The following is a 22694-nucleotide window of genomic DNA, read 5'->3' as shown; positions in this document are numbered from 1 at the left end:
CAAAAGCACATAAATATAAAACAAAGCCCTTCCCAGCCAACACTGGGAGCTGGCAGGAAGCTTGCAGCATTGTGGAAGAAAGACAGAAAGCTCAGCATTCATCATAAAAATAAAAAAAATGAATGAGGACAAGGAGATAACGGTAATTTTGAGTTAATGAAATGGAAAACCAAACAACAGAAGTCTCAGGAAATATAATCAAACTCAAAAGCTGACTGTAGAGATCAATAAAATATATGCACTCTTATGACCCAGATTAAAGAATGAGGAGAGGGGGAGTGAAAATACAGAAGACAGAAGCAAACGAAGAGATATGGCTGCAATTGTGCTGAGATTAAAATGATATTGGAGACTATTTGGGGCAGATTTACAGCAAGCCAAGCTTGAATGTTCTGAGGAAGCAGACAATTTCCTAGCAAACTCACAGCACCGACAACCCAAGAAAAATGAAAATCGACAGTTATTACACGAGATTGTTCTTGTGTTAAGATTGCTATATCTTAATTGCTTTAGGGCTCAGCAGTTAAGAGCTCTGGCTGATCTTCCAGAGGACCTGGCTTTGATACCCAGTACCCTCACAGTGGATCACAACCATCTGTAACTCCAGTTTCAGGGGATCTGACACCCTCTTCTGGTCTCTGAGGGCATCAGGCACATTTGTGGTACACAGAAATACATGTAGGAAAGCACCCATATATAAAAAAATAAATAAATATTACATATATAATCTTCTAGAGCAATATATATATTGCCATAATATAAGAATTATATATACATACCTATATATACACACACACACACATATATATATATGTATATATATGCCTAGAAGAGTGGTTCTCAGCTTGTGGGTAGTTACCTCTTGGGCAGGCCAGCCTTTTCACAGGGGTCACACTTCGTATATCTTGCATATTAGATATTTACATTATGATTCATAATAGTAACAAAATTACAGTTATAAAGTAGCAACAAAAATAACTTTATGGTTGAAGTCCCCACAACATGAGGAACTGTATTAAAGGGTCACAGTATAGAAACCACTGGTCTAGGACCTAACGGTTTCATAGTTAAGCTAATGCAGAATTTATAGGGGGGATAATTCCAAAGTTTCACCATTTTCTTTCTCCCCACAAATCCAGGCCTTGTGCTCATGAGAGCTGACCATAAGCTTCCTTATGACATCCACAGCTCTTTAGTTGTTCCACCTAGCAGGAAAAGGAATCCTTCCATTTTATATAAGCAACTTAATTGCAGCACTAAACTGTCCAAACAAGGCTCCCCAAGAAAGATAAGACTGGATTTCTGCAAAGAACCTAAGAGCTAAACACTTTAGGCTCGTAAGCTTATGGCCCTTGTTCAAATGCTCCAATTAAACAGGTTACACAGTGCGATTCACTCTGTCTTTACTACAGACATTGAAGTCTAAATCTGATAATGATTGTCAAATATTTTGATTTTTTGTCACAGCCACTTTTTTAAAAAGTCAAAAGCAGGGCTGGAGAAATGGTTTACAATTTAAGAGTGCTGCATTCCATTCCCAGCACCCACACAGTGGCTCACAACTGACTGTAACTCCAGTTCCAAGGGATCTGGTGCCCTCTTCTGGCCTCTATAGGCAGTACATGTGTATGTGGTATGCATACACATGTACAGATAGGCAAAGCATTCATTTATATTTAACAAATTAATTAAAATAAAGTAAAAACCAACTCTTTTTTTATAATATGATTTTCATTGAATCTTTGGATATCTCACATCATATACCCAAATTCTATTCTTCTCCCAGTCCTTCCATATCCACCCTCCGCTCTGGAAGCCTCCCCCAACAAAAGTTCATGAAAAATAATAAAAAAGAAAACATCCCATCAAACCCTCTGGGCAAGAAGCTGCTCCTCTATCGATCACAGTCTTCCATGTATGAACCATTCCACGCCTTTGTCTTTCCTGCATCTCTGTCACGTACTCATTTGTAGTTGACATTGGGAGTTGGAGTATGTCACGCTGTATACCTTTTTGTCCAAACAGCTTTACTTGAGAATATTCATTGCAATGAGTCGTTAGGCAGTTCAGGACCTCTGGCTTCTGCTACATCAGTACTGGACCCTCAGAGACTCTCAAATATCCTGCTGTTGCCCTGAGCCGTGGGGGATCTTGGCAGCTATGGATCCACAGGGATGGCCCCTTCACATCCTCCAACTACTCCTAGACGGGGAAGACGTTGGGGTGGGCCAACTCAAAGTCCTGGATCTGGGCCTGTGTGGTAGTTGGGTTGGTCAGTCTGCCAGCTGTCCGGCATCCACACCACCAGAGATGACTCGCCCTCTGCCCAGGTGAGGGCTGGACCAGCTCTTCTGTATCAGCCAGGGAGGGGTGGGGTCAGCTCTCCCACACCCAAGGCATTAGGCTGGCTCGTCCACAGTGTGCCACCAGGGCCAGTTCTCCCATGCTGCTCGGGCAGGGCCAGCTCTCCAGCAAGTAGCATCATGAGCTCTCCTGTGCTTCATAACTTCAGGGCCTTCTCTCCCACATTGCCCAGGTGAGAGGGAGAACGAATTCACCCATGCCCACACCATCAATGCCAGCTCTTCCACACTTCCCCACTGAGGGACAAGGCTGGCTCTCCCACACCGTGCCAACAGGGCCAGACCTCCTGTGCCACCCCAGTGAGGGCTCTCCCACACCCATGCCATCGGGGCTACCCCTCCCTAGCCCACGTCACTGCTGGCAGCACCGTGTGGTGGCTGCTGGGGGCGGAGCTAGCTCGAACAGAATGGCTCACCAGCTAAAAGTTCAGCAGCAAAGGGTATGGCCCTATGAGCACCCTCTTCCAACTGCTGATAGGGCCAGTCTTATGTGAGCCCAGAGCAGGTAGCCATACTATGGCAGTCGGCCCTATTTTCCTGCTCTTGCATAAACTTCTTGCTTCTTCTTTCATCCTTAAAGCTCCATGAACAACAGAGGAGGAAGTGTAAATGTCTTGTTTAGGGCTGTTATTCTCAGCTTCTTGGGCTTCCATGAGTCTCTGCCTTCACTGCCATTCAGTGTAAGGAGCATCTCTGATTAAGGCAAGGAGTAGTGTTGTCTACGGGTACAAGCATAGCTATTTAGAAAGCGGTTTGATGCTATGTTGATTTAGTTAAATAACAGTAATAAGTACCCCAACTATGACCTCTCAAAGCCTGGGTTGTTAGTTGGGCTCATAGTACCAGGCATTTCCTCTCACCCCAACATGAAGTAAACCTCAAATCCAGTCAGAGGCCAGTTGGTTACCCCCATGACAGCTAAAGCCACCACTGTATGGGCGAACACATCTTGCCTTATGTGATCCATGGTTCACAGTAGGGCAAGACTGACAACAGCTGATCTTCCCAGCCCCCACACCGGCCCCTTGCACACTCAAAAGGAAGGAAGAGTCCTGCTGGTTCCAGCTTACTTGCTCTGTGTCTACTGTCTAAGACAGTGTTCTCAACTGTCCTAATACTGACTGAGACTGAGACCCTTTAACACAGTTCCTCATGTTGTGGTGAGCCCCCAAACATAAAAATATTTTTGCTTCTATTTTGTAACCATAATTTTGTTACTTTTATGAATTGTAATGTACATATCTATGTTTTCCAGTGGCCTTGGGCTTCTGCTGTGGAATGAGACACAGTTTGAGAAACTCTGGTCTAATGTGTGTGTTGTCTTCAGAATTATAGTCTTCTCCTCTAGTTCTGATGAGCAAACATAATGCTATGCTGTTTTGGGGGGAGCTTTGGAGTCCCCCTGACCAGCTCCTGTGGAATTACCTCAACTCCTGATGCTGGGCACCACAATCAGCAACCACCACTTCTACAAACTGCTTCCATCCGCCATGCAGAGTGACTCCCCTCCATCCCTCTCATAGATTTCTTACTTGTGTTACAGGACTGCAGGCTTCCTGGCTACTCCTCCTCTACCCCACCCTCTCATCTGCTCAAGGACAGTCTAGACCCTTCCTAGCCTACTAGTGGAGCTTGAACTTGGGGGTCTCATAGATGCTAGGAAAGCATCTATCACTGAGTGATATTGCAACCCCCACCCCACCCCCGTTTTCTCAGGAGGGACCTCACTAAGTTTCTCAGGTTGGAGTTGACCTTGTGAACCTACTGACTTAGTTTCTTTCCTAAGTACAAGGGATTACAGGGTCACGACACTAGGCTCAGATCCTTCTAGCTTTTAAGTTCAGAAGAACTTTCTAGTCCAGGTATAAACCTAGAAACTATAAAAACATAGCTACAGCCATGTTGGTGGTTCATGTTTGTAATAATCTCAGTTTTTGGGGTGGGGATACAGGATTTCAAAGTCAGCCTGGGCTACATAGAGAGACCTTGTCTCCCCCCAAAATAAAACAAAAATAAAAAGCAGGGCAGTGGTGGCTCACGCCTTTAATCCCAGCACTCCGGAGGCAGAGACAGGAGGATCTCTATGGGTTTGAGGCCAGGCTGGTCTACAGAGCAAGCTCTAGGTTGGGCTCCAAAAGCTACAGAGAAACCCTGTCTCAAAAAAAAAAAAACAAAAACAAAAACCAAACAAACAAAAAATAAAAACAATCAAAAAGAAAAAGTTATACATGTTGACTATATCAAAATTTAAAGACTTCATTGGAAACATATATATCAAAGGGAATAAAAAGAGACGGGGGAACTAGAAAGTAGTTGATAGCCTACTATCAAGTACATGATAGCCTCCATGTCTAGAGCTAGGGAGTTGCCAGAGTAAAACCACAACTAAATAGGAGATCAGCCAAAAAGATTTGAATAGAGGAGCAATATTTTATCAATCAACCTAGAAAAATGAGCTCAATCTGTTCTGAGAATGCAAAGCTCAGTGTGTGTGGGGTATCCTTTCCACCCTTTGGATGGAGAAGAGTCTTGCAGAAGTGTGATAATAAGTACTGTTGGCAGAGATGCATGTTCTCAGACAGGGATGGCAGAGGAAGGAGAGTTAGCACAGTTCCCAAAAGAGCAATTTGAGTCTGGTGTGGCAGCGCCTGCCGGTAATCCCATCATTGGGGAGGCAGAAGGATGGAGAGTTTGAGGCCAGCCTGGGCTACAGTCTAGAAAGTAAACCAATAGCCTGGCATCATGAAATAAAGTTTAATAAGACTGGGGGCCCAGGCGAGCTGGGGAGGCTGGAATTCACAGGGCAGACCGTGAGAAAGAAGAATCTTGAAGACAGAGGTTTGTAGTCTCTAGGTGATGCCCCCTTGAGTATTCAGAAGAGTGCCGCCCAGACCTGTCTGAAGCCTGAGACCAAGTGAACAGGGAGCTGCTGAGGACAATGTCTCCTGCCCACACAGTCAGGAACAGCATCCACAACAGGTGTAAGGATATTGGACAAAGTGAGGTTCCTTAAACTTTTCAACTCATAACCCCTTTTACTCCAGAAACTTTTAGGTGACCCTGGATGTTAGGTATTAAAAGTAGATATTCGAAACGAGTATTTACTGGTTATAAATCATCAAGAAATTTATTTTAAATAAATGTCGATGTATACACATATTTTATTACATATTAAAGATGAACCAGATTTGTATGTTAGCGAGATGGGTGTGCTTATTTCGTTTGCATAAGGAGTTAAATCTTGGCAGGATGTTTGACACTGTGGGATGAAAAGCGCTGTCAATGTTCTCCAGAGTTGGTCAATATTTTGATCTTATAATCATCAATCTTCGTGAATAGCATTGCATAAATGCATAGCACAAAACAACAAAAGTATGTTTAGGGATCTTTCAGAAATTATTGGAAACTTTACCTTCATCTCAAGCCAAAATTTATCTAATGATTTTTTTAATGAAAGTCAAAGTCAGACACTCAAATAGCAATTCCCCAAATTAAACATTCTAACATAATATAGTCCAAAGATATATTAAATTAATACATGCTGAAGAATGACTGTAGGAAAATATTCAGTATTTGGTTTTGTTTCTATAAGAGCCGAAAACTCCGTAAATACAGAAAAGACATTGCGGCTCGGGGCACCCCAGTCTCCCATCCTGAGCTTAGGTGTCTCAGACTGTGTTTGTTTTTGTTGGCTGGTGATGCTGCCGGTGGCTGGTTTTGGGTCCAGATGTTTCCAGGCTCTTGGTGTCTAATCCAAAGAACTGAAAATCAGAGATCACACAGAATTGTGAAAGAACTAAGATAAAGCCGGGTGGTGGTGGTGCATGCCTTTAATCCCAGCACTCGGGAGGCAGAGGCAGGTGGATCTCTATGAATTCGAGGCCAGCCTGGTCTATAAGAGCTAGTTCCAGAGTTCCAGGACAGGCTCCAAAGCCACAGAGAAACCCTGTGTCGAAAAAACAAAAAACAAAACAAAACAAAAAAAACCCCAAACCTAGTTTCATTTGGAACAAAGCAACAATGCAGATCACAGGGAGATACAGTGTCCAGACTGTCAGTGGGCATGTGAGGACACTCAAGAGCCTTGGTTATCATTCAGGGCTCCTTTTCACGGGGTTCAAGAAGAGGGACTGGTTACTAAGGAATGTAGTTTGGGTAGTTTTCTATTTTGATTGATAAGTTCCATATCGGTTTCTCTACTGAACAAGTCCCTTCCCATAATACATCTGACTTTAATTATGTACATGCCCAGTTGTATATAGGAATAAGATGGTAAGCTGGTTCAGGCCAGATTGGCGCTTCTATTCTTCATGCCTAGACACTCTGGGGATGTACTTGAGTAGACACTGTCTAACTTATAACATCGAGCAAAGACTGGAGTGTATATAGCCTAATACAGGTAGGTCCCAGAGGGTTCTGAGATCCCTAGGTGTATTGTTTGGAGATCGGTATGTGTGCATAACATGTACAGGTAAAGGAACTGGGCTGCCACATGCATGGTTACACAAGAGGGGTGTGTGCACAGCCCCAAGCCAAATGGGGGTCCCGCGGTACTAATGGATCGCCTATGCTAGCCTGCCAAAGTGCTGGAGCACGCAGCGTGAAGCACACACTGTTGCATGCTCAGAACCAAAGCTGCAGTGAAGTTGTGCAATGCAGCATGGGTAAGCTCTGCCAAAGCACCTTGGATCTGAACTCATTTCTGATCATTGCACCTTCAGGAATCTTTTCCCCTTGCTAAATATTGTGCAATCCCCACATTTAATTCCCTGGGGGACATGACCTACAGCTTAGGAAGCCAGATATGGTGCTCAGAATGGCCTCTCTCGGAGGTGAGGAATAAGCAAGATTAAACATGACTCTCTCATTTCCTAAAAAAGTTTAGAAGCCAGATCTAAGAGGAGCAAACTGTTTCCAAGTATCTTAATTGTATCCTAGGGGGAAAAATTCAAGAGTATTTATAGAAACACAAAAATATCCAGCATACAACAAAGTACAATTCCCATTGACTGGCATCCAACCAAAAAATTACTAGGCAAAGAAACAGGGAAATACCACCCATATTTGGGGGGTAGGGTAGCAGTCAATCAAAACTGACCCAAATACCAGACTTAGAAAGCAAGGACGTTAACGCAGTTACTGTAACTGCACTCCATATGGTCAAAAGCTTAAATATAGAGACATGGGAGATATTTTCAAAGGATCTGCATTGAACTCCTAGAGATGAAAATGACAGTGTCTGAGATGAAAATATAACTGGCAGATTAACAAATTACCAAGGACAAAAAAAGGGGGGAAAGAAAGAAAAAGGGAGAGAGAGGAGGAGGCGGAAAGAAGGGAGGGAAGGAAGGAGGAGGAGGCTATAAATGGAGCCAGGGTTCTGATTCTAAAGCAAATACTTGCAGAGAAAGGGCTTATTTCGGCTCATGGGTTCAGGGGGTTCGGTCTATGATCTGTTGGTCCATAGCTGACAGGCCTGAAACAAGCGGCCATGATGGAGCCTGCAGAGAACACAACCACTCAGGTCATGATGGGGAGATGAAAGAGGAAGAGCAGGAGACTGTGGCCTCACAACCCGCTTGAAGGCATGCCTCCGTCCCGACCAGCGACCTAAACCCTCTCACCAGGGCTCACCTTGTGAAACCTCCATCATTTTCCCAGGAGAGGATCAAGCCTTGATCAGAGACCATCATGGTGGGGGCACTTCGTCAAACCATAGCAAACGGGAATCAGAGTAACAGTTTGCTGAAAAAGACAGCTGAGAAATTTCCAAATGGATGAATTTTTTTGCTCTTTAAACTTTTTACTTAATTAAAATATAATTCTCTCTCTCCCCCTCCCTCTCCTCTCTCCTGTCCCTTCAACCTCTGTCCCCTCCCAAATCCAGGGCAATGTAAACATATAGTCAGCATAAAAATACAAACTGCTGAAACTCTTCTGTGCTGCCTGCCTGGTGTTTCTCAGGCTGACCACTGGGGGTCTCACCCTGCTGGAAAGCTACTCCTCCTTTCTCAGCAGGTGTTAACTGCTTGTGCTCTTCCTCTAGGGGTGGGGCCCCACGAGACCTGGAGACCTCCCCTATCTGCATTGGGATGTCAACGGTTGGAATTGTTCAAGTCTTGTTCAGGCAGCCATGTTGTTGAGATTTCGTGGGTGTAGTTTCCCTGTCATAGCTAGGAGGCACAATCTCCAAGAAGACTTCCAGGTCCCCTGGCTCTTGCAATCTCTGTGCTCCCTCTTCCCAGATGTTCCCCGAGTCTTAAGTGTAGAAGTTGTGTTGCAGATGTATCCTTTGGGGCTGGGAACCTCATGGTCAGTAGTTTGCTGCATTCTGACTAGTCAGGACCGTCTGTGGTCCCCTTCTGCCGCAAAAAGAAGCTTTTTTAATGGCGGGTTGACTGATTTTTTTTTATTGAGACAGGGTTTTTTTTGTGTAACATCCCTGGCTATCCTGGAAATAGCTCTGAAGACCAGGTTGGCCTCAAACTCACAAATCCTCCTGCCTCTGCCACCACCACCCAGCCAGTTGATTAAAATTTTAAGTTCAGAGTCAGGAAGTCTAGTGAAAATCAAGCACAAAAAAACAAGAACACCAGTGTGCACTAAAGCCTCTATCACCAGACATCTGTAGGAGCTTCAGGCACGTGCGTGAGCTTAGATGGGGCTTCTCCAGTTCAGTCCAGACTTCAGATGACAACAATCTAGCCGTCATGTAGATGGTAACCTCAAGGCGAAACCATGTAGGTGAAACACTTCTGGATTCCTGATTCAGAGCAACTGTTAGTAGCAGTTGTTAGCTGTCTCTCCTCTCTCTCTCTCTCTGTCTCTGTCTCTCTCTCTGTCTCTCTCTGTCTTTCTCTCTCTCTCTCTCTCTCTCTCTCTCTCTCATGCATGCCGTTGTCGCTGTTGTTTTTGTTATTGTTGTTTTGGGTTTTATTTTATTTTTTTGTTTTCTGAGACAGGGTTTCTCTGTGTAGTTTTGGAGCCTGTCCTGAAACTCCCTCTGTAGACCAGGCTGGCCTCAAACTTACAGAGATCCGCCTGCCTCTGCCTCCCAAGTGCTGGGATTAAAGGCATGCGCCACCACCGCCCGGCCACACACACCATTTTTAAAAAGTCATTTCTGTCCTAAAATACTTTGAAAACTAAAAAGGCATCTTCATGGCAAATATTGTCATGTTAAAAACACAACACTGGGGATACAGCTTAGAGGAAACCACTTTCTCAGTGTTCATGAGGCCCTGGGTTTGATCTCTAGTACTTGAAATAAAAAATCCCTCTACTAAAACAGTAAACACTGTCCAAAACTGTCAGAGTCAATTTTCTTAGACTCTGGAACCCAGTCAGAAGATTAAAGCAGCAGCTGGTGAGTGCTTAATGAAGAAAACCAAACCAGGCAAACCTTGACTCTTGATCAGAAAGCCTCATGGCGTGTTTAACTTATCCTGGATCCAGCTCACCCTTACTCTCTAGCTCCGTGGCAGCCTGAAACACCACAGCAGAGGCTCAGCAACACTGGCTCATGGACTCTGGTCACTTACTGTCTCCTGTCTGTTGTCTCCCTGCAGTACTGGCCTAAAGGGCTTGCCTTTATTTAGCCAGAGTTCACTGAGCAGCTACCCAGGGTGTTTGTGGAAAACACTGAAAGCAGATCCATTAGCCACGACCCCCTGGCACAAGCATTAACAGTCCAACAAACAAAACGAACTGAAAGCACTGGGTGGAAGAGCCCAGGGCATGGGGCGTTTGGAGAATGCAGGCTTTGAAGAGCTCCCCCGTGCCTGTTATTCTAGAAGATGCATGCAGAAGAGAAATGAGGGTCCTTACAAAGGGAATGACAACAAAGATTGTTGATGGGCATTAGAAGAGCACACCCGTGGGGAAAGCCATTCTCAGGATCCATAACGATACAAAGGAAGATCTCAGGGCCAGGGGCAGGCTGCCTTTCGGTGAACTGCTGGCCAGAGAGTCTCCCCAGACAGTATGAGCTATTGATACTGTTATTCTCGCCTACCAGAGCTAGAATGGTAAGACACTATTGTTGGAGATACCACATGCTTTGATGGCAGAACACTGGGAAGTTAAGCTGGAACTGAACTGAGAGTGTCCTCCCTGTGGGCTAGCATTCATACTGTTGGAAGATGCTATTGCCAGCCACTGAGGGGAAATGCCGTTATCAGTTTTACCCAGCTGTGAACACTGTATACTAAACTACTCACCTCCCAGGCCAAATGTGCCCAAGAGTGCAGTAGTGGCATGCCCATTATAAGGTTAACCAACTCCTTTCTGCTTGGATTTGCTGCATGCGCCAAAGGAAGGGATTCACATCTGGTACTGTTGACCTGGTGCTATAGGCATGGCCTGTGATTAGGAGGTCCTAGGTCCTAGCAGGGAAAGCTATTTCCATTGTTCTGCTAAAGGGACATTCTGTACCTGTGAACTGCTTTCTAAATAGTTACGTTTATGCCCTTTCTTTCGGTGGGCCCCATTACTGCCGAGGCTGATAGAGTGCTGAGACAAAGAGGCTGTTGAACTCACAGCCTAAATGAGACAGCTATACCACCCCCTCTACGGCACAGGGAACATCCTGGAAGACAGGGAAGCCAGAATGCAGAAGGCAGAAGGAGGGAAAGGATGATGTGGAATGCTGTCTTGCCGGCCCGCTGCACTCTTGAACCTTATAGGCAGCGTTTTGGCCTAACAAACTGGGCTCACTGCTTCCCTGTCTTTCTAGTATGTGGGCCATCCAAGTATTGCACTTAAAATGATCCACGTCCTATTCCTTACATATACTGCTAGCTTTGTGTTCACTTCTCCCTCCCACTCCATCCACCTATCCACAAGCTTTTGACTTTTCATTTAGTGACCTAGAGGTAGTCTCCTCTCCCAACTCACTGATTCCTCCCTGACCAGGATCTATAAGCACTAAACTTTTTAAACTAGTTTCCTATGCGGCAATGTGTATTTTAATCTATGCCTTCCATCTGAAGAACCAACAGCTACCCCGGGCCCGATCCTTCCCAGTCCTCCAGGAGACAAGAGCAGGCCTCTAGCACCAGACTGATGGCCGATGAGGACAGAAACAGGACATCTGTCAGACAAGAGAGGCAAAGGCATCTGCCAGGTACCAACAGCTCCCTGTGAAGGACGCCCGGTCAGAGTCCAACAAGCAGGCGACAGGCCCGGCTGCCAGGCAAATGCCCATGAGAGGCACCCTATAAACACCTGGACCTCTTTTTCCTCGGCCTTAGGGCAGAGGGCTGGATACCCTGGTGCCAACAGTCAATCAATGACAAAGATGGGACACTTTGCACAGGTTACATGTTTCCACAGTGCTTCCTAGCTGCATCCTCTAAATACCCCTCCCCTTTGGAAGGCATCTTTTTTTTTTTCCTTTTCTCTTTTTTTCGTATCTCTGTAGTTTTGGAGCCTATCCAGGAACTAGCTCTTATAGACTAGGCTGACCTTGCACTCACAGGGATCCGCCTGCCTCTGCCTCCTGAGTTCTGGGATTAAAGGTGTGTGCCACCACCACCCGGCAGTGGGAAGGCATGTTTGCTGGCATTCTGTAGCGTTGTTTTGTGCAAACTTTTGCTTGCCAGGTCATGGCCCTGCCTTTCCACTGAAACTCAGTGCTGCAGAACAAATTCCCTACCATGGCCACCTTGTGGAAGTAGGTGCGGTTCTCTTGGCCATGCAGAACATTATGGCTCATAGCAGGCCTCCATCCGTGTTTTCACCGACTCTTGGATAACCACAAATGAACTATGTATTTCATCAGCCCAGTAGTCTGGAGGGAAATCCTTACCCAGGCCCATCTTTGTGGGATGCCTCCATCTGAAAATAGTGGCCAAGTGACCAATCATAAAGGCTATATGAAGCTAAGGAAAGTTACGTTGCTGTAGGATACCCTTCTGTATGTTGCAAATACGCATTGCTTTTATTGGTTGACGAACAAAGCTATTTCAGCCAATGGTGAGGAAGAATAGAGCTAGGCAGGAAATCCAAACAAAGATGCAGGGAGAAGGAAGGCAGAGTCAGGGAGGCGTCATGTAGCCTCGGAAGGAGTTACATGCTGGAGCATCACCAGCAAGCAACAGTCTTGTGGCAATATACAGATTATTAGAAATGGGTTAATTCAATTGTGAGAGCTAGTCAGTAATGTGCCTGAGTCATTGGCCAAACAATCGTAATTGATATTGAGCCTCTGAGTAGTTATTTCATAAGCGGCTGCAGGGACCCGCGAGCGGGAAAGAAATCGGTCAAGGGGGACCAGCGGGACAGAGAAAAACATTCAGCTACATCATGTGGTTTCATTAGGGAGCCTGGAAGTGCTGTAGATGGGGGTGGACCAGAGCAGATAGTGTCTTGGATATCTGTGAGAGAGTCAGCCTTATGGGTAAACACTGTATCAAGAGTGGCAATGTTGGTATGAGCCAAGGCACATAGCCTTCACCATGCTCCAGGAGACTTCTTTATACTAGGCGTACAATTCCCTCTGCCCATAGGCTTCTGGCCCCAAGACTGCTAAAATCTTTGTCTAGTAGATGTCCTTTTGCTCTTAGACATCAACTCTCCTAAATTCCAAGCCATAAGGTCACCATTCTTCTCACTGTAATTGGGTACACACAGCCACACAGCCCATATTCAGGGTAATGAGTAGTATCTCCACGGAGAGTATTATCCTTATATTCTCCAACAACTCCCCCTATGAATTTAAAATATCAGTTCTTTTGCTTTATGCTATCTATCGGTCACCCAACTGGAGACAGGTGAGTAGCCCTTTCCTGAAGGCAACCCTGCAATGTTGCTACCCAATTACACCCATCTATCCACTGAAATCCCCATGTGTTAGTGGCTTTCATTGTATTCTATCTGGATCTGACTTTCCCAAGAGTTAAAAAGAATCACAACACATTGTGCAGAAAGCACAGCATGGCCCCAGTGTCTTTTGACCTCTCTTTATAGTCAGCTAGCCAACCCCCCTTACTTCAATCCCCCATTAGGACATGTCCATCCCAACAAAGGCGAGCTGTTTTTATTCCCATAAGCCCGTTGCTTTTATTGGCAGGTGGCAAAATGAGCATCATAGCTCTATCCGTTCAAGGTATCAGGCTGATGCAAATTTAACAAGCACACAAATCTGCTATAGCGTAGCCCTGTATTGACGAGACATGTGCATGAGCTGCTGGCCCAGATGGTTGGTGTCAGATGGTTGATTTGTGCTGTGTGTTCTTGTGTCTGTGTACCTATGTCTCTGTCCGTGTGTCTATGTTGTGTCCTTAGATGATAGGGAAGGGGTCCATGCCATCGAAGAACAACCTGCTGCGGGTATAAATAATTCTGGCCAAGCACAAACTAATCTAACACCTGTGGCTCAGCAAGTACAGATATTAATAACACCGTTCCCACCCTGGCTCCAAGTAAAGGATGTGACCTGTTCTCTTGGCGCAACCCTACGTAATGGTGTAAACGGTTGTGTACAACATTTCAGCATCAGCATAGGAAGCGTCTTCATCATGTTTGTTGAATTATGCTATTCCCATAGCCTTGCTGTCGCCATTATTCATACAGTATCCATCACAACCGACAAGGCCTAAGCATTATGGCGCTACCTCATTCCCTTGTTTCTGGTTAACTTTCAGACACCACACAAGCAGAAAGTGAAGGCTAATGTAAGTTCTCCACAGCTGTAAACGGACAAAAAGCCAGAAAATATCCCCAAATCCACACAGAGCACTTCTGCAAACACTGGGAGTTGGGGTAGGAGACTTCTTTGCCTTAAAGAAAATCTCTGGGGCTGGTGACATGGCTCAGAGGTTAAGGGCACTGGCTGTTCTTCCAGAGATCCTGAGTTCAAGTCCCAGAAGCAACATGGCGGCTCACAACTATCTATAATGAGATCTGGTGTCCTATTCTGTCACGTAAGCATACATGCAGAGAGAGCACTATATATCTAATAAAATTAATTAATTAACTTAAAAAAATCTCTGTTGAAACACAAAATGACCACTAACAGGACAAAGATAGAAGTAGTTACACACAACAAAACATACAGATTTTATAAAATTATTTCAGAAAATTTACTAAAAATAAATTAGGAATAACATATTCTGGGGAAGGAGGATGGTCTTTTAGAATTCTCTCATACACACAGAAAGCAAGTGAGAAATTGGTAAATAAATGTGTATTAAAAGACAAAGAATCAGCTGGGAAGCTAGGGAACACACACACCTTTATAATCCCAATACTCCAGATGCCATCCTGGGCTAAATTGTAAGTAGTAAGTTCGAGACTAGCTGGGGTTATATAGTGACACACCCTACTTCTAAAAGCAGGGCTGCTGGGGCGATGGATCAGGTAACGAGCATGGGGATTTGAGTTCTATCCATGTAAAAACGGGCACCGTGACACATCTGCAATCCCAGCGCTGGGACTCAGAGACAGGAGGCTCTCTGGAGACTCACTAGACAGCCAGTCTAGTCAACCAGCAAGCTCCAATCAGCTAATCAGGTGGGGAATCTTCTTCCCTCACAGCTGCTCAGCATTGTTCTGGAAATTCTAGCCAGAGACTGAAACAAGGAAGTGCAGTGAGACAGATCCAATCTCCATTTGTAGATGAAAGGGCCTTGCAGACAGAAAATACAGGATCTAAGGAAGTCCTGAGACTGAGAAACTGGTTCAATAAAGCTGTAAGCTGAAAGTTCAACGCGTAAAATTCATTTGCATTTCTACATACTAGCAATAAATGATTCAAAGAGGAGATTAAGAAAATGGGTCTATAAACAAGAGCAACAAAAAAGGATAAAATTGTTAGCAATAAATTTAACCAAGCAGGTGCAAAAACTTGTATCCAGAAAACCATACCACACTGTGGGAAGAAGCTAAAGAGGATCTAAGTAAGTGCAAAGACATCCCAGGTTCACAGGTAGAAAAATCTACAGAGTCAATGTATCCTTATTAAAATTCCCACTGTCTTAAAAAAATCACTTGCAAAGCTAATTGTTAAGGTTAGAGGCAACACAAAGGACTCAGAAGAGCCAAAAACATCTTGAAAACAACACAAGACAAAACTGGAGGACTTACGCTTCTCAATTGCCAATCTTAACACTTATTATAAAACTACAGTAATCAAAACAGAATGGTAGTGTCAGAAGGGTAGATATAGACATTGCTGGAATGAAATTAAAAGACTGGAAATAAGCCTATGCACCCATGTTTGGTTGATTTTTGATGGGGAGGGAGTGGAGTTATAGACAGGGTTTCTCTGTGTAGTCCTGGATGTAATGAAACTCTCCATGTAGATCAGGCTGGCCTCAAACCCACAGAGATCCGCTTGTCTCTGCCTCCTGAGTGCTAGTTTAAAGAGATGAGCCACCTCGCCTAGCCATGTTCAGCTGATTTTTAACAAGAGTACAAAGATGGGGAAGGGGAGTGCAGTATTCTCTTTACCAAAATGTCATAACAACTGGGTAACACCATGAAGGTGAGTGGTTGGATTCTAATGGCATCATTTACAAATACTGACTCAACGTTAACCGAAGACGTTACTGCAAAAGATAAAACTACAAAATGCCTTCAGAGAAAGCATGCAACCAACTCCTAATGATCCGGGATTTTGCAGTTTCCTTGGTTACGACACCAAAGCATAAGCAACAGAGGCAAAGCAGAGAATTAGATCTTGTATTATTTCTCTATTGGTGGTAAAACTTACAATGGAGAGCATTCACTTTGGAGCTTATGGTTTCAGAGGATTAGAGTCCATGATAGTGGAACAAAGGGGGCACGGGGATGACATGTGTCTTTTGAAACCTCAAAGCCTGCTTCCTCCAACAAGGCCACATTTCTTAATCCTTTACAGACATTTCTAACAAACAGGGACTAAGTATTCACGCATCTGAACCTATGGCGGCCGCTCTCATTCAAACCATCACAGATTTCATGGAAAGTAAAACCTTTTACATACCAATATAAAGAAAGTGAAATGATAACTTCACTTTCTCCATCATTAAAACATAGTTCCACCACTGGCTGCTCCTGCAGAGGACCCAAGTTCAAATCCCAGTTCCCAATGGCAGCTCACAAGCATCTAACTCCAGTTCCAGGGGACTTGACACTCTCACACAGACATATATGCAGACAAAACACCACTGCACATAAAAAAATGAGAACAAATTTTAAGAAAAAAAAAAGAAAGACAGGAGGATTTATATGAGTTCAAGGCTGGCCTGGTCTATACAGCGAGTTACAGGATAGACTCCAAAGCTACAGAGAAACCCTGTCTCAAAAAAAACCCCAGCAACCACATGACAGCTCACAACTGTCTGTATCTGCAGTTCCAGGGAGCCCAACTGATGTAGGATTCCCCTCTGAATTCTGTGAATATGTTTTATTACCATTAGTAAAAAAAGAATCTGCTTTGGCCTATGGCAGGGCAGAATATAGCCAGGCAGGAAATCTGACCAGAGATAAAGATAGAGAGTAGGCATCAAAAAGACACCATGTAACTGCCGAAGGAGACAGATGCCAGAACCTTACCGGTAGGCCACAGCCTCATGGTGATACATAAATTAAAATAGAAATGGGTTAATTTGAAATGTAAGAGTTAATTAAGAAGAAGCCTGAGCTAATAGGCCAAACAGTATTGTAATTAATATAGTTTCTGTGTGATTATTCGGGTCTGGGTGGCCAGGAAATGAACGTGGTCTCTGATTACCCCCAACATCCTCACATAGACATACATGTAGGCAAAACACTAATGCCCATAAAATAAAAAATAAAAAAAGAAAGGTCAGAAGGAAATATGGAATGAATAGTCATGTTTTCAAAAAGAGAAATAAATATATCATATGTTTATATGTTTAATCAGAAAAAATTCAAGCAAGCAGGAACATGGGGCCAGAGAAATGGCCCCGTGAGTAAGAGTACTTACCGTATGAGCCTGAGGATCCGAGTTCAGGTCCAAACACCCCATAACAAGCTGGACTTGGTGGCATGTATGCCTGTAACTCCAGAGCTGTGGCGAGCAGAGATAGGAAAATTGCTGGGATGTGCTGGCTACCTGACCTAACTCCAGGTTCAGTGAGAGACCCCTTCTCAAGGGAATATGGCAGAGGTGGTAGAGCAGGCCACCCCTCCTCATCCTCCGGCCTCAGTCTGTTTATATGGAGAGGGAGATATGAGGAAACAGGGCAAACAGTATGGCCTATGACTGCTTAGTAAGAATCAGTTCATCCCACCTCTTGCCTTAGTACATTTTGTTGTTGTTGTAATAAAGGACCTGGAGCCAAGGAACTTTACAAAGAAAAGCAGCTCACTTAACTCATAGTTACTGAGATTCAAGGGCCTGTCACCAGTGTTGGCTCATGGTGGGTGGCATCTGAACGGTGGAGTTATGGGGAAGCCAGAGGGTGGTTCAGAAATTGGTTTTATTCTCAACGGCTTTGAGTGGGGGTTGAGAATAAATTAATCCAGAACCATTAATCCAATTGTAAGGCAGCATCCCAATAATAAGGCCACTCACTAAGCCCTCACCCTTAGATGTCTCATCACCCAGCACAGCCATTTTAGGGACAAGTTTTACCACACAGGAACTTTCTAGAGGATGGAGCACACTCGAACCGGCGTCAGACCCCAGCACTCCCCAGCACACCAGCTGCCACTGCGAAACTAAAAAATATGTGAGCATAAAGGGACAAACAGGTTTTTTTTTCAAGTTCAACCGAAAAGGAGATGAAGCCAGGATACCATGGCAACCTCCCCCAAAGCCAGGATGGAGGGGGAGACGCATAAGCAGAAGTGGGGAGTGAAGTGGCATTTGGACCACAGCAACCTCATCTGATAGGCAGAGTTACAGCCCCCTCTGTGGGATCCATGGACTTCTGATGTCAGCTCAGGGGGCTTCACCACAAAGACGAATGCCTTTGGGATGACTGACAGCTGTGTGCTCTCACCCAGCTGGAGAGCCATCAACCGGAGAACGGTGAATTCTTTTCAGGACTTTGAACACGATGCGAAGAGTTTGTTTGTTTGGACCTGCAACGCATTCAGACGGATAGCTCCACGCTGGTGTATGAGGTTGCAAGAGCCTCAAATACGTATAAACGGGAGCCGTGGATGGTGTATGGTCCTGTAGCCATCCACACCCAAAAAAACTCCCACACAGAGAAAGGAGCAACCGTGCTGAAACCAGAATGGCCTCGCAAACCCCAAAGGGCTTGTGTCGGCTCTGTATTGCTCGTTCTTTTGTTCCTGGATCACTGGGCTCCAATCCTAAAGCTGAGTCTTGGAAGCAGAGTACTTGGTGAGCTCCCAGGAGATCTGGCTACACAATGGATGCTCCCAGCGTGAAGGGGCCGATTCAGGTTTTGTAGGGCCTGAAGCTTATGGTATTTAGAAGGTCAGTTTCCAGAAAAGTACAAAGCACACAGAATTGCAGATGCAAAGTTAAGTGAGCCTTTAGGACAGGACATCACAGCCAGCCAACAGCTTTTGAAAGTTGGTTGATAGCTCATGTTCACGATGTTTCTTTATATTAACTGCCCCACCTCTCGAACACTTTCCTATACCTTAAGCTGTATGTACTTTGAGTATTCCTATATGCGATGATTTTATATTGTTTTCTAAAAAAAATATTATTGACACTTGGGATGCTTAAATCATGATTTTTTTTCTTAAATTCTCCACGTTGTTGGTCCAATAATCACAGAGATTGAGAAATTCTTTAAAAAATTGTGTGTGTGTGTGTATTGTATGCATGTATGTTCATGTGGGGGGAGTTGCTCACCTATGCTATGTACATGTGGAGGCCAGTGGTCAAGTTCTTAAGAAGCCTTTCTTAGTTGCTCCCCCCTTTTGCAACAGAGTCTCTCACTGAACCAGGAGTCCACCATTTTGACTGTGCTGGCTGGCCAGTGGGCACCCATCTTTATCGATTTTCCCAGGTGTGTGGTTCTGGGTGCACACCAACATGTCCAGCATTCTGCATGGGGCAGAGGTATGCAGTTATGGGTGCACACCACCTTGGTCAGCATTCTGCATGGGGCAGAGGTATGTGGTTCTGGGTGCACACTAACATGTCCAGCATTCTGCATGGGTGCAGAGGTATGTGGTTCTGGGTGCACACCACCTTGGTCAGCATTCTGCATGGGGCTGAGGTATGTGGTTCTGGGTGCACACCACCATGGCCAGCATTCTGCATGGGTGCAGAGGTATGTGGTTCTGGGTGCACACCACCTTGGCCAGCATTCTGCATGGGGCTGAGGTATGTGTGGTTATGTGTGCACATCACCATGGCCAGCATTCTGCATGGGGCAGAGGTATGTGGCTCTGGGTGCACACCACCTTGGCCAGCATTCTGCATGGGGCTGAGGTATGTGTGGTCATGTGTGCACACCACCTTGGTCAGCATTCTGCATGGGTGCAGAGGTATGTGGCTCTGGGTGCACACCACCTTGGCCAGCATTCTGCATGGGGCTGAGGTATGTGTGGTTATGTGTGCACATCACCATGGCCAGCATTCTGCATGGGGCTGAGGTATGCAGTTATGGGTGCACACCACCTTGGTCAGCATTCTGCATGGGGCTGAGGTATGTGGTTCTGGGTGCACACCACCTTGGCCAGCATTCTGCATGGGGCTGAGGTATGTGGTTATGGGTGCACACCACCTTGGTCAGCATTCTGCATGGGGCTGAGGTATGCAGTTATGGGTGCACACCACCTTGGTCAGCATTCTGCATGGGGCTGAGGTATGTGGTTCTGGGTGCACACCACCTTGGCCAGCATTCTGCATGGGGCTGAGGTATGTGGTTATGGGTGCACACCACCTTGGTCAGCATTCTGCATGGGGCTGAGGTATGCAGTTATGGGTGCACACCACCTTGGTCAGCATTCTGCATGGGGCTGAGGTATGTGGTTCTGGGTGCAGATCACCATGGCCAGCATTCTGCATGGGGCTGAGGTATGTGGTTCTGGTGCACACCACCTTCGCCAGCATTCTGCATGGGGCAGAAGTATGTGGATCTGGGTGCAGATCACCATGGCCAGCATTCTGCATGGGGCAGAGTTATGTGAGGTTCTGGTGCACACCAACATGGCCAGCATTCTGCGTGGGGCTTAGGCTCGCACAAGCACTTTACCCACTGAGCTAGATCTTCAGTCCCAATTCTAACCAATTCTATCTCACAAAACTCCCATCAATAAAAGAAAAGAAATGACTGGGGAGAGAGGTGCTTGCCTAGCCTGTAAAGAGCCCTGGGTTTAATTCCCAGTTATACGTTAACAAAAATGTAGGTGGAGAAAAAAAGAAAGAAAATTATCTACGTTTATACTTGTATCATTGTATCACTAGGTATGTTTTCAACAACAAAGAACTTCAGCTTTAGTCAAACTGATAAGAGGCTGGCGAAATGACTCAGCGGTTAAGAGCACTTACTGTTCTTGTAGAAGACATAGGCTTGGTTCTCAGCACCCACACAGCAGCTCATAACTACTGTAACTCTAGTTTCAGGGAATCTGATGCCCTCTTCTGGCCTACCCAGGCCCCTGCATGCATATGGTATACATACATTCACTCAGGCACACGTATGTAAAAACAAATGATTTTTAAGATATTGATGAAAATATCTCAGAGAATCTTGCACCTGGCATGAGCAAGGGTTTTCTCCAGTAGGTTTCTGGCTCCCTATTTTCCAAACCTTACTTTTCCTTCCGATTCACTTACTTTTGGTGCCAGGTTCTGCGGGACACGAGGATGTCACAATAGCAGTACCTCTGTCCTTACATCTTTATGCTGTGACAAAGGGTGAATGAACACAGCAGCTGCAGAATGACAGGAATAGCAGAAGTCCCTGTGCTCACAGGCAACTGTGACGCACACAGGGCTATGCTGTTAATTTAAGCCAGCCATATCCCAGCTCAGTTCATTGCATCGCCAAAGAAGCTGTCTTTCCACACAAAGCCCCGGGAGACTTGACAGGGGAGTCTAGGGAAGAAAAGGCAGAGGCCCGCTCTAATCAAAGCTAAGAAATGTGGACAAAAATACACATTTTTTTTTTGTTTCACATTGCCTAGCGCCCTCCCAGGATCCCTGACACTGAAGCCTCCCCAAACCACCAATGTCTCTCAGAACCTTTAACTAAAGACATTCTTACCTGCAAGGAAGTTGTATGGCTCCCCCACTGCTACCAGGAGGTGGGGAGGAGTCTGAGAAGTCGCTGAAGCCACAGCAAACTGTCCACCCTCAGAATGGGAGTACATGAATAGAGAGCCCAGTCCAGAAGGAAGAAAGGCTGTGGTTAAAATGCAGGCAGACAGGGCCTGAGGAGAAAGCTCCTGTGCAGATGGGCGGAGTCTAATGATGGCATGTGACTAATAGTTGAGGGCGGGGCTGAAAACTAGGGAAGCCTAAATGACAGGTGAGTGTCAAAGACCAAGGCCATGGACGTACAAACTGTGAGCACAGCCCTTTCAGAAGAGAACTGCCTGGCGAATGAGCAGTGTGCAAAGGTGAGGAGGGGCTGGAGATCAGATGACTAGGGTCTAGAGATGACAGGGCAGGACAGCCCAAGCCAAGTACCCTTTCCTCCCAAGTACTAGAAGTAGGGATAGAAATGGCAGAGAAATGGCTTCACTGAACATCTCTATGTCCCCTCCCCCATCAGTTAGAGAAGACAGCCATAAAGATTCAGTCATGGTGGCGAGGCAACATGGTCCGGCGGACACTACTGCATGCGGCACTTGGAGCGTGGGTCATCCAGTGCTGGTGGAGGTCGGTGCAAAAAAAGTTGCTGGAGCAAAGACGGTGCTTGGCTCTAAAACTCTATACCTGCCAGGAATGGGCAGTGGTGAAGATGCAGGCACATGTCCGCATGTGGCAGACCCGCAGACGATTCCTCCAGGCACGCCAAGCAGCCCGCATCATCCAGTCTCACTGGCGCTGGCATGCCAGTCAAACCCGAGGCGTGATCCGGGGTCACTATGAGGTCAAAGCCAGACGGCTGGAGCTTGATATCGAAATTCTTATGACCTAGGATGCTGGCAAAGCCATGGGGGGCTGGATCTCCCTCCCAATAAAGACACTTACTGACCACAGACTGGACCCACAGAGAGAATTTAGCACCTAACTTCCTTACCTTTCATATATTCCCCAGTGTGGCACAGTGCCCTTGTCCAGAGACCCATCTGAGGCCCCTGCCCCTAATGTCATTCTTAGCCAATCTTGCACAAAAGGGACTGCAGGGCTCAGCCCAGGTGTTGATGCCTCCATCAGATGGATGGGGATCCCTCCACCATGGGAATAGGCCTTGTGCTTTGCTCTTCTGTGGCTCCTGC

At 45.6% G+C, this 22694-nt stretch overlaps 1 protein-coding gene across 1 annotated transcript; it reads left to right on the top strand.

The window, feature by feature from the left end:
• The first annotated feature begins 21800 nt into the window (after positions 1 to 21800).
• On the top strand, positions 21801 to 22393 carry Iqcf6 (IQ motif containing F6). The gene is made up of 2 exons (XM_075967709.1): positions 21801 to 21869; positions 22025 to 22393. Exons 1-2 carry the CDS (start codon positions 21801 to 21803, stop codon positions 22391 to 22393), a joined length of 438 nt encoding a protein of 145 aa, XP_075823824.1.
• The last annotated feature ends 301 nt before the right edge of the window (positions 22394 to 22694 follow it).

This window comes from Microtus pennsylvanicus, chromosome 3 (assembly GCF_037038515.1).
Source record: "Microtus pennsylvanicus isolate mMicPen1 chromosome 3, mMicPen1.hap1, whole genome shotgun sequence".
In the NCBI taxonomy this organism is placed as follows: Eukaryota; Metazoa; Chordata; class Mammalia; order Rodentia; family Cricetidae; genus Microtus; species Microtus pennsylvanicus.
This window is presented reverse-complemented; position numbering and strand designations above follow the sequence as displayed.

Bases quoted from the DNA above. Each gene is read 5' to 3' on its own strand.
- Iqcf6 (XM_075967709.1), top strand. From the start codon at position 21,801: ATGGACGTACAAACTGTGAGCACAGCCCTTTCAGAAGAGAACTGCCTG. The intron at 21,870-22,024 runs GTGAGGAGGGGC...CTCCCCCATCAG, and splicing joins CGAATGAGCAGTGTGCAAAG to TTAGAGAAGACAGCCATAAA.